Below are 12,322 nucleotides of genomic sequence, written 5' to 3'. Positions count from 1 at the left end.
CAAGTGTTCCCAAGTTCATGTCATGCTATAACTGCTCATTTTGCTGGAGCATAAATATAAAACACGTGGACTGTCAGGCTGGACTGCTATGTTGGATCTCTTAGCCAGGAAGTTCAGCGTCTGCTTCTCCACTCAGCTCCCTATCCTCTATTCACGCACGTGTATCAAGCAGTTGTTGAGTGTCCTAGTTTTATTATCTTGTATAGTACATTTCAATATTGTCTTCATCCACAAATACATGTACTACACAGTAGCGATTATCATTCTCAGTCTCTGCTTTCTTTTGTCTTAGAGATTCAGATAAATTGATAGTGAACGTAACAAAGTAACAGCGCAATATAATATAGTATTTAATTTATTTCAATGACAAATTTTTTTTAAAGAGCTTAGATATAACATCCCTGCATTTACCGAATCATTAAGGGTCTGAAGCAGTCACATTTTAAAAATTACATTCATGAGAGATATTATTGGCTAAAGAAGTGCTCTTGAATTTAAGGAATTGCTGTCATCTCAGAACATAGTCCTTAAAAAATGTCGACACTCTGCCGTATTGCCATTGTGACAAGGACCCTCACAGGTGCCTTTTTAAAAGCCCTGTGATATTCCAGGGCATAGTTTAAAAGTGGTATTTCAGAAAATGATATGGTCTAAGACGTATTTTGCTTACAAAGAACTAATACTTTTCTGGTTGATAATAACATCTGTCAGTAATTATGAAAATAGCTAACACATATATAGTACTACTTCCTACATGCCAGGGACTGTTCTAACGTTTAACATGGACTAGTTAACCCCACAACTCTGTGAGGTTGGTCCTATCGTTACCCCCATTTTGCTGATGAGGAAAGTGAGAAACAGAGAGGCTAAATGACTTTCACAAGGTCATCCACCAGGAAAGTGACAGAGCAGGCAATTTGGCCCTAGAGTGCATGCTCTTACCTGCTAATCTACACTGCTTTACACATGAACTACGGGAGAGCTACTGCTCATTCATTCGTTCACTCACTCATTCAAACGGAGGGCATTCACTATGAGCGGGATTCAGCAGTGAACAACAGAACTTGCTTCCTGCTCTGAATGAGCTTGTCATCTTGTGACATATTATCTTCATTTTACGGAGGAAGAAACTTAAGGTCAAGAAGATTAAGCCCTCCCTATTAACAGTAGAGTAGACAGTAGGTATTCTATTTCACTTCTGCCATTTGACTTACATCATGGAGAGGAAAGGCTGCTTTGTAGATTCCAGAGTTGACAAGTCTGTTAATCCCAAACTTTTTCACATTGTCCTTCACTTCATAACTGACCCGAGAGAGGATGAAGTAAACCTAAAAAGATTCCAAAATAGACTGTGTGGTTTATACAGCATAATTAACCTACCATTGTTTACTACTGTAACAGGGATCTGCAGGCATACTTCTCTTCTTTTCTTTTTGGCAGCTTTACAAACAAAACTAAACCAACCAAACCAAACCACTAATTACTCAACAGCAGGTTCCAAATCACCCCAAGACAGCAACTAAATTTGACTTAGACTTACAATGCGGCTTCTGGTGGCTGGATTGAAGAAGGTATCTCGATCTTGAATATAAAAATCATTCATCCGGTTCTTCTCAAATGGAGCAGTGAAAAACTCTTGCTCTGGCTTGATGATATTTTCATCCACTTGGAAGAATTTGGTGAACCAGTTGAAATTACCGAAGGCTGAGGACCGGGTTTTCAGATCATTGGGTTTCAGAGGTAATTTGATGTGCATTATCTCAGCATATGTACATAATACCTCCCACGGGGCATGTACTTTTACAAATACAAGCTTATCATCCACAACCTGTATTTGAAGAATTAAAAACACAAACTAGGAAACCAAACCAACTACTTTCACAATTTTAAAACACATAGGTTTTTCTTATGTTGCTGGTAGTTAAAACACACGCGTGCATATAAACACACACACACACACACACACACACACACACACACACACACAGAGGATGCTAGTAAAAGGGAAGATATAATAAAAATAGATTTGCAAACCACGATAAATTTTTGCCTTAAAGATAATTTCTTGGTTCAAATTATTGAGAAAGTAATTAAAATCCTTATCACAGTTCTTTCATAAACGTACTAATATTTTCAATAAAGAACAGCAAACTTGTTAATTTGCCTATCACTCCATTCAAATTAGTGAGCAAAAATAAAAACACTAGAAAATTCATTGTAGTGTTACCGTAATGACAAATTTTAAATTTCTTAAACCTAGAAGAGGACTGTTTATTATATATCTGTGCAATAGCATATTATGCTGTCATTAAAAAGGATGTTGAAGAATTCTATTTATTGATATAGAAAGGCATTTACTATGTATTAAAGGGAAAAAAGCAAATTAAAAAACTGTAAAATAATAATTCTCCTTTTTGGAAGGGAAAAACATAGATAATTGAGCAAAAAAAAGTTAAGAAGGACTACACGATTATTTATGATAATTAAGATACAGATGATTTTTATTTTCACTATTCCTACATTTTGTAACTTTATTTTGTAAACTATGGTTGGTAAAATTTAAAAAATCTTTAAAAAGGTTCTTAAAAGAAGAACACGATAATTTATACATGGGTTTATGATTACATTTTTGGGCTCTTAAAAAAGATCTGCTCACTTTGATCAGAAACAAATACAGTCATGCCCCAGATAATGACACTCTGATCAACAATAGACCTCATATATGATGGTGGTCCCATAAGATGAGTACCATATAGCCTCGGTGTGTAGCAGGCTATACCACCTAGGTTTGTGTAAGAACATTCTATGAGGTTTGCACAACCACAAAATTGCCTAACAATGCATTTCTCAGAACATATCCCCATTGTTAAGGGACATGTGACATATGACTACATACATTCTATAATGCAGATTTTGATTGACTCCCCTCCCAGCCTACAACTAAGGCGTGGCTGAGGTTACACGTTTCAAAATGCCACTCCGGCATTCCAAGCGACATTCAGGTTCCCAAGAGCAATGGTCAGCCAAGGGACGGAAAGAGACAGACACTTACTGATCTTGTTGCTTCCAGCTTCAGGCCATCACAGATGAGGTTAGATTCATATGCTTGTCTTTTTCTCTGTCAAAAGAAATTAGGAAATATGTTAGGCCTTTAGTTTTACTAAGGGAAGAAAAAGGTTTTTTTAAGAAAAAATAAACAACAAACCAGTGTGAACCTGACGAAGAGATACATTTGCTCAAAATGGCACAGAAGCAATGAAAGTGCCTGAGTATTGGTGATTTGTGGGTGTCGGATTCCTCAGATGAAATGCCACGGATTACACCTGGATTCCTTTAGCACTCTGGAAGGCCCTTGGTTGTCCCATGGGTTCTCAGCCTCTCAGTCTCTGGCTTTGGCACAATTTCATGGACTTTTTTTGGCTTATCAGCAATTTTACACACAAATGAAGTTTTATGTCATTTATCAGAGTTATAACCCAAGATGCGACATTCTAGATTTTAAAAATTTTATTTCCATACCAGACATTCAAATGGTTCAATTTTGAATGTGTCTATTTCACCTCTGCATGCCTTGCCCAAATCAATAAAACAACACAGACAATCTGGGCAAAATTTAAGGGAATTCTTCTCTCTGCAAGACTGAAATGTTTGCAAAGTATAAAAAACATCTAAATCTACAAAAATAAGGAACTAATTAATTGATAATACACCTGTCCATGCTATGTGGCCATTTAAAAAGATACAGAATATACTATATTTATTGACATTAAACTCTATGTGACGTGGCTTTTGCCAAGCTGTGTCCTAAGTTGTAAAGGAAGTATGTAAAGGTAGAGACTCGTTTGACCTTTTAAAAGAATGCTTTTGACGATGAAGCAGTTAGACTGCCTTATGAAAGAAGAAAATAGGTGGACACAGCAGTTAGCACACAAGTTCTAAAACCAGACTGCCTATGTTCAAATTCTGGCGCCATTACTTATCAGCCCTTTGACCCTTGGCAGGAAACTTAAACTCTCTTGCTTCATTTTCCTCATCTGCAGAAGGGAGAAAACCCCACTGGGTTGGTTCCTTTTTAGGTTCTCACGAGGATCATATGATTTAAACCACATAAACTAGAATTTCCATTTCTAGTAATCACAGGAGGTGAACTGGACCAATTCTCCACTGAAGACAACTGGAAAAGATGGATTAAAGTTTGTTTTTTTGTTTTTGTTTTTTTTAACTTCAGCAGTTGATAAGACAGAGAGGAATTTCTGGGTCAAGGCCTAGGCAATCCACCAGCTGTGGCAGTCAGGCCACTTTGCCTGGGGAGCACATTCATGACTTGCCAACTGCCAACGGGCAGAAGAGGCGCGGAGCAGCTGTAGTGTAGACAGTGCCAAGAATAAGAAAGGCACCTAATAAATGTAAAGCAGATGCTGTATGAAAAAGGCCAAAGGTCAAAAGGTGAAAAAAAGACACCTGGCATTTGGCTAAATGTGAGTCTAAGTGGAATCTCTAACATATTTTGTGGAAGTATCAGAAACAGAATATTACTTTATTTTCATATATTTACTAAATGGTTATATAGTCCTTACAACATGCCAGATGCTGTTCTAAGAGCTTTACAGATATAACACATTTAATTGCTTGTTGTAATTGAAGCATACAATAGTCACTTAAGAGAAAAACCAGCAAGTTCTACAAGCTCCCCTAAAATGAACAAGCAGCTTGCCTAGAAATGCCTGAGTCAGATGATAGCGAGAAGAGCTTGGGGTGCAACTGTCCACTCTGCGTGCCTCCCACCTCTGCCAGCTCTGCAATTCACCCCATAGTCTTTCAGCCCTTTCTATCCCTGATGCACCATATCCCCAACCTCTGCTTGGGAAGCTGATTCACACTTACCCTACTTCGTATCTAAGCAGTATTTCTTCACTCTAGATCTTAATCCTCATATTTTGATCCTTGCAAAGTATTCCAGTTCTTGCTCCTGACTGCTTCTTTACTATTACACACAAGCATTTTTGGTCTTGCCAACAATACTCAACATAATGCTTAGCACAGAGTATATGCCCAATGCATGTTCGCTGAAAGAATATACTCAACAAACACTTATTGATTCATTCTACAAACAAGTTTCTGAGGACATCCTGCAAAGTGCTGAAGACTCCAAGAAGAATTTAAAATAGTCTGCAAGAGAGGCACGATGGAGAAACTCAGCCTCCAGTGACCTAAGACTTTTCACCCAATACAGAAGGACTGAAACATTTATTCACGTGTTCCATGGCACTGTAAAGGACATGTTGTTCTTGAAGGCCACCCAACATTTCAGCTCCCACCAGAGCCCACGTCCACTACAGCAGATAAAAATGCAGACTTTGTCTCCTGTGAAGCTCAGCTACTGGCACATGAGCTCAGCCCTATTAATCAGATCTCTCACTCCAGACTCTGAATCAGAAGCTAGTGATGCAAAGAAGTCCGGCCAAGCAGAACCTATTCTGGGGTGTTTGGGAGAGCGAATGCCAGTTCCACAGATAGCAGAGGTTTTGGCAGGAGCTTTTGGGGACCACTGCTGGTCAGTGGTACCAGAGGTGCAAGTCGCAGCTCTAGGCCCAGGGGAGCAACCATGCTTTCCTCCCAGACGGGCTCTGCAATGGCATGTGGGGCAGTGCTTCTGGTAGCCTAGTCTCCAGGCTTGTTTGTTCAACCCTTCAAAAGAAACTGTGAGCTCCCTAACATTCTTCTAATAAACTCCTTGTCTGCTTAAATCAGAGCTCATTTCTGTAAATGCCAGCAAGACTCCTAACTGATAGCATAGCCACAAACTAGGGAAAACATGTTAGCCTAAAACCTAAATCAGTGTATGGTGGAGGGAGCGAGTTTTCGGAGCAGATGGGCCACTGTGACTTCCTCTCCTTCAGGGGAGACGACTCGCTCTGAGGCTGTACAAGGGGCAACCCAGATGGCCTCACGAGTAGGTCGTAAGCAGGATCCATGACTGTGCCTTCTGTATCCTCTAGAAGCCAGTCAGGAATAACTTCAGTTCGGATGTGAAGGCTCAGACCCAAAGATTTTAGTTCTTGTAGACAAATGCCCTTCTAATTAGAAGGAAAGAAGAATCAGTCAAAAGAGGAGCTTTTCCTGTGGCTTACTGGGTATGTTAACAATTTAGTGCTGGTAAAAATAAATCACAGAACTGTCTTAACTGGCCTTACGAGAAATTCACGGTTCCCACCACAGCTAGGCCCACCATGATGTGCAGCCTTCTCCTTCCTGGCCCCTCCTCATCCACCAACCAGCTGTTCCCAACTGTCAAGGCGCTCCTCACACTCCCCACCTAACTCCCAGACCAGCAGACTCTGCGAGTGACCTTGCCTCCTTCCTCACAGAGAAAACGGCAGCCACTCACTGTGAACTCCTGCAGGAGTCTTTCCACCTATCAACAGCTGGACGCCATCTCTCCTCTTGCTGTAGAAGGCTGAATCCTTTTCCTATCTCTTCCTGAGCTTGCTTCAGCAATACCTTCTCTTCTCTCCATTCCTTTCTCTTTCTTGCTCTTACTCAGCCAACAAACACCTTAAACGTTTCCCATCTTTAAGAGTATTAAATCCTTCCATAGCCCAGCCTGCTCTTCATTTACCATCTCTGCCCCAGAGATGTTTGTCTTTTCATCTTGATAATCCTTGCCACTTAGAACAGGCCTACCACAGAAGAAACATGCCATAAAATGTCTGATGAAGGAACGAATAACTCGAGTGGACGGCGGCTCAATGGTTGCCTGTTACGTAGGAATGGACTGAGGAATACAAATGACTGCAGTGTAGCAACTGGGCTCCCCTTTCGTGAGCCCCTCAAAATGTTCCATGAGCTTTCTCTTATGGGTATTATAGGATATGATGGAGGAGAGAGAGAGAGTTCAATTCTGGAACGTACTAGCACAAAAGAGCTTAGGGCCTCCAGAGCATGAAGTGATTTCCAGACATCTTGGAGTCTGAATTACTAGATGACAAAAGGGGGATGGTTCAGAGAGCTGGGAATGAAGCAGCCCCACTAGAAGGCAGTTCTATCATCAAACATACCAAACACAAACCACTCCTGTCTTGGTTGTATCAGCTGTGTCAACACGACTGCACCACGCTGCATGGTGCAAGTCACACACGGTTCCTCCTCTGTGGAATTTCTACCTTGAGGCTGTAACTCCTCCTCCCCTGCATGGGACTCTCTCCTCTCAGATTTCAGTCTAGCAAACGGCCCCTTTAGCTCTTGTGGTTTGAGTTTTCCTTTTACTCTTGGGCATAATGGTTAGATTCAGAGTCAAAATTCAAATCCTGGTTCTGCCATTTGCTAGCACTGTGATGCTGGGCAAATAAACTCTACAAGCATCAGCAGCTTCGTTTCAAAAAGAGGACAAGAAATAGCTTCATCTTGGGGTTTTTTTTTAAGGATTAAATGTGATCCTGAGTATAATGTCCTCAGCATGATGCCTGACACATAATAAGCCCTGTAGACATGTTAGCCCTCATTATCCTCTTTCTCTGCCTTCAAACACGCTCAACTTCCCTTATTCCTTTAAAAATAAAAAAATCCACTCTACCCCACAGGGCTTAGAGGCTCACCTTTCCTTTTTAATGCCAAACATCTAAACAAAAGTAGGCAACGCCAACTGACTTGGCCTCCATACTGTGCACCCAATGACACCTTAACCCCAGTGGGACACCAATGACACGATTTTACTAGAACTGCAGGAAATGGATCTTAATGCTGAGTCACTCAGCTCCGCCTCTCCTTGACTCTTCTATACCACTTAGCTGTCCTGGTCCTTGGACAGCCTTCTTTGATATTGGATGGATTGATATCCTTTTCAGTCTCTGAAGGATGCAAACACATCTCTATATCTCCTCTCTTTTGCTTCATTTTTGTGTATAATAAAGGAAGTCACTAATAAGAGTGTACAGCACATGCGACTATCATAGATGTAGAAAACCTTCAAAATACTTCTCTTCAATCTCATTGTAACAGCTTGATATTCTCTCAGAGAGATGTACTGTAACTTATTTAACCAATCTCAAATTGTTGGATATTTAGGTTGTTTCTAAGTTTTCACTATTATGAAAATCCTTGTAGAGCAATCTTTGTGCATCCATGATTACCTCCTCAGGATAAAGTCCTAGAAGCAGAATTGTTAATCAAAGAGTATATGCAATTTCAAATTCTTTAATATATATTGCCACACTGCCCTCCAGAAAGGCTGAACTAATTTATCCTATTTTAGTTCTAATGTAGTTCTTTACAAAGAACTCCTGAGATATGTACCTGATTTCTCCCAAGATAATTGGTAGACCTTGGAGTTGGTTTATAATGCCGTCTATGTTACCATAACTATAAATACTTAAACAGTTGAATCAAGGATAGGACATTTATATTTGCTTAAACATGATAATATGTCACCTTGGTGTTACTTTAATAAGACAGTTCTTGTTATTTTCCCTTGGCATGGCAATTCACAAAGAACTAGTGGAATGTTTTTAAAATTGATCAAACCAGTTTGCATGGTTTGTCAGGTAGCTGAAGTAAATTAGCATGCGTGCTATATTTGTCAAATAGGCCTATATCAGGAAAAGACTTGCTTACTTAAGAAAAGATTGCTTAAAGCTATTTAATTTGAAATCATCATCTTTACTTCTCCGTAGAATTTACACTTGGATAAGTAACAGTGTTCTTGACATTTAAAAAAATTAGAGGAGAGCCGTCTTCCATGTTAAAAATGAAAGAAAATTAATATTGCATATTGCCTGACACAGCCATTGCTCAATAAATATTTGTTGAATAAATGAATATGTAATGCGACACAATTTTTAACTAAAAATTATCGATGTGCCTTATTGGAAAAGTTTACATATAATAACCTACACTATGTTTATAATCTATGATCTGTATTTGGCAGCACAAAATGACTAAACTAGACTCACTGGCTCTCTATCTGTGGGGGAGCACATTCGTTGGCATTGGAACCCGAATCTATCTTGTTTTTACTTATTTCTAGTAAAGCCAAAGTGACTATAATCATTGAGAACCTATGTACATCATAAAAAGATGCATGTGAGGCAGCCCAGTGGCACAGTGGTCAAGTTCAGGCACTCCACTTTGGCAGCCTGGGGTTTGCCAGTTCAGACCCCCAGTGTGGACCTGCACATCACTTATCAAGCCATGCTGTGGAGGCATCCCACATACAAAACAGAGGAAGACTGGCACAGATGTTAACTCAGTGACAATCTTCCTCAAGCAAACAGAGGAAGATCAGCAAGGGATGTTAGCTCAGGGCCAATCTTCCTCACCAAAAAAAAAAAAAAATATACATATATATATATATATATGTGATGTGTGTGATTCTATGACTGTTGAATAGTGTAATAGTTGGGACTGGTGGTTCAAAGTGAAAGAGGACAAGAGCACCTATCCCACCCCAAAAACCAGAATTTTATTCAAACCTCTTTGAAGAGGTTAACAGAGCTGTCAGAGAAATAAAGGATAAAGCAATCAAAATCACAAAGGACAGGCTGTCGTAATTAAGAAAGCTTTCTGTCCCTGAGCATCTCAGATTACACATCCCATTTGGCTTAATAAAGTCATTGTTGGGAAGGATTTGCTTATGAATTATACAGTAATAATACTGATTGTAAACACCAATATTTACCATTTTCTTTATGTCACCCAGCTTTTTCAGCACAAAAAGCAGGGATTGCAATGTCTCAGAAGTAAAATTACTGAATACGCTGTGATGATAAGAAAGCATAAATCAGTTGGGATTAATGAAACGCACACACAGATTAATTTTGAATATTCTTACAGCTTTGCTGGCAAAGTACTGATGGTGCTGTCACTATATTTTTCAACTTACCAATCTTTATTAAGCTTACAAAGATGGATGAGAAAGAAGTCAAGGGACTTAATTTGTGCAAAAAATTACTGTCTAATTACTCTAAGTGCTATTTATTAGTTATATATCATGTGCTCAAGAAGGTTTGGTAAGCGGAATAAATTATTTAATTGAGACTTAATTGAAATTCACACATTGGTGATAAAACATTTAATGTTAGTAGACCAATCTGATGAGGACTTCACTCAAGAAAGCAACGTGTGTTCACTAAGTAAGGGGACAGGGATAGACGAGCATTCTAAGTGATAAGCACAAAATGGAAGTGAATATCTAGCTCAAGTTCACTTCCAACTTTTCTTTTCAAATTAACATTTTTGGTGCAAATAAATAGTAACTTAGGAAACAGAAATTTTCCAAGAAGAAAAAAAATCATCTATAATTGACTGATGAGATAATTACCACTGTAAACATTTTAGGGAAGTGTTTTCCAGACCTAACCTGCTTATATGAACAACCTGGAGTGCTTACTCAAAATGTAGGTCATTGGGCGCTTCTCCTGGAGATTCCAACTAAGCAGGTATAGGATGGGGCCTGAATAATCTAGTTTTAACAAGCAAAGCAGATGACTCATCATCAGACAGGTTTAAGAAATACTGTGTTTTAGGACACCCCTTTTGTGTGCACAGAAGCAGCCATTCTTTTATGATTTTTTATCCCCTTCAAGCCTGTTCTATATGGGAAATCAGTACAGTTGATTTTTCCGACCTGCTACCCTCTTACAGATGACCCTTTAAAAAAGCGAGACAGGGGACCGGCCTGGTTGCCTAGTGGTTAAGTTTGGCACACTCCACTTTGGCAGCCCAGGTTTGGTTCCTGGGCACAGACCTACACCACTTGTTGGTGGCCATGCTGTGGTGGTGACGCACGTACAAAATAGAAGAAGACTGGCACAGATATTAGCTCAGGGTGAATCTTCCTCACCAAAAAAAAAAAAAAAGTGAGAAACTGTTGACTGTCAATACCAAGGCAAATAACAGCTTCTTCATTCAAACCTAAGGCCAGACCTCAGAAGGACCAATTGGAAAAAGGGTTTTCTCTTCTCCACATCTTTGTGAGATGAAGTGAAATAATCAGATTTTACTTTTCAGGATTTCACTGTCCTCTGTTTGTCTGTTTTAAAGGATTGGGCCCAAGGACACTTCCCATTTTAGAAATAAGAAGCAAGATTTGGCTTCATTGCTCCTGTGCTGAGCACTCAAAAATAAAACCACACATGCTTATACCAGCAACACATTTTGTAGCTGCAATTTGAAACTGCTGATTCTAATTTAATTTATTCCTTTTAACCTACAATCACAGTAAAAGCAAGTGGGTGTAAAAGAAGGAGATAAAAATATAAAGAAGAGCTCCCTGCCTTCATCTGAAGTATTAAAGAGTTGAAGATAGATCTGATTTCGCTCCCTACAAAAGACGACAGAACACCTACGAAAAGTGATCTGAAAAGATGAAACCCCCAACACTGGTTGCCACCATCTCTTCTCAACATGTCTTAATATGAGCCTCAAGTTTCCAATTTATGGACTATCTATGGCAAATATGTCATTTCCAGGAAATTTCTTATACCATTCTGATTCTTCATAATCCGCTTCTGCCCTCTCTTTATTTCTTCAATGTAGAGAAGGTATGCCAGTGTAAGTCTATTCAATCTTGCCTTCCCCTTTATGAGGCTTCATGGGATAAATTCCTTTCTGGGGGATCCTCAGACCAGAACATTATACTTCTTTCAAATAATCAGTTTTGTTTTTATTGTGTTGAAACTTTAGACCACGTTATTGATAACATCCCCTGTTTCCTTTGGCTACACGGAAACTCAGAGGCACATTTGCAGCTGAACTCTAACTTCTAAACAGGACCTTATGGTTAACAATAAATCATTTTGTTTATTACTCTGACACATGGCTTCATTTTACTTTTCTGGCCTTTATATTTCTGTCTCCCTGATTTCCTCATCTAATTACTTTTAGTCTTGATATATTTCCATAAGTGACCTCAAACACTTTTTAATGAATTATAAATAAATAAGCTATGTTAACATAGTGTTAGCATAAGTAGGGAGATAATGACTATAAAAATTATACATTGCATGTTGAAGCCAAAAGCGAATGATTTTTGAGTTAGTTATCATCTTATTAGCCACAAATAACCATACACTTAATGTACATAAGACAATGAGAAATAAAGCCATGTGATCACCTTGATAGGAAAAAAAAAAGCACTTGATAAAATTTAAAATCCAATTATAAAAACTCTTAGCAATCTAGGACTAGAAGGAACTCCTTTAACTTTTAAGAAGAAAACTACCAAGAATTTATAGCAACTGTGATATTTAGCAGTCAAATTTTAGAAACATTCTCATTGAAATCAGGAACATTACAATGGTGACTACTATATGTTACTGGTTTTATT

The 12,322-nt window shown here is 38.9% G+C and overlaps 1 protein-coding gene across 8 annotated transcripts in view; it reads right to left on the bottom strand.

The window, feature by feature from the left end:
• ANO6 (anoctamin 6) overlaps positions 1–12,322 on the bottom strand; it is a 187,854-nt gene that overhangs the window by 72,801 nt on the left and 102,731 nt on the right. For all 8 annotated transcript variants that reach the window (XM_023643422.2, XM_023643421.2, XM_070271287.1 and 5 more), the window contains 3 exons: positions 3,053–3,118; positions 1,541–1,828; positions 1,215–1,328 (listed from right to left, as the gene is read on the bottom strand). In XM_023643422.2, the coding sequence (XP_023499190.1) occupies positions 1,215–1,328; positions 1,541–1,828; positions 3,053–3,118 (468 nt within the window). The remainder of the gene's footprint in view (positions 1–1,214; positions 1,329–1,540; positions 1,829–3,052; positions 3,119–12,322) is intronic.

The sequence above is a fragment of the Equus caballus genome, chromosome 6 (genome assembly GCF_041296265.1).
Source record: "Equus caballus isolate H_3958 breed thoroughbred chromosome 6, TB-T2T, whole genome shotgun sequence".
NCBI classification, from domain to species: Eukaryota; Metazoa; Chordata; class Mammalia; order Perissodactyla; family Equidae; genus Equus; species Equus caballus.
The sequence above is the reverse complement of the archived record's forward strand: the minus strand, read 5'-3'. Positions and strand labels throughout refer to the sequence as shown.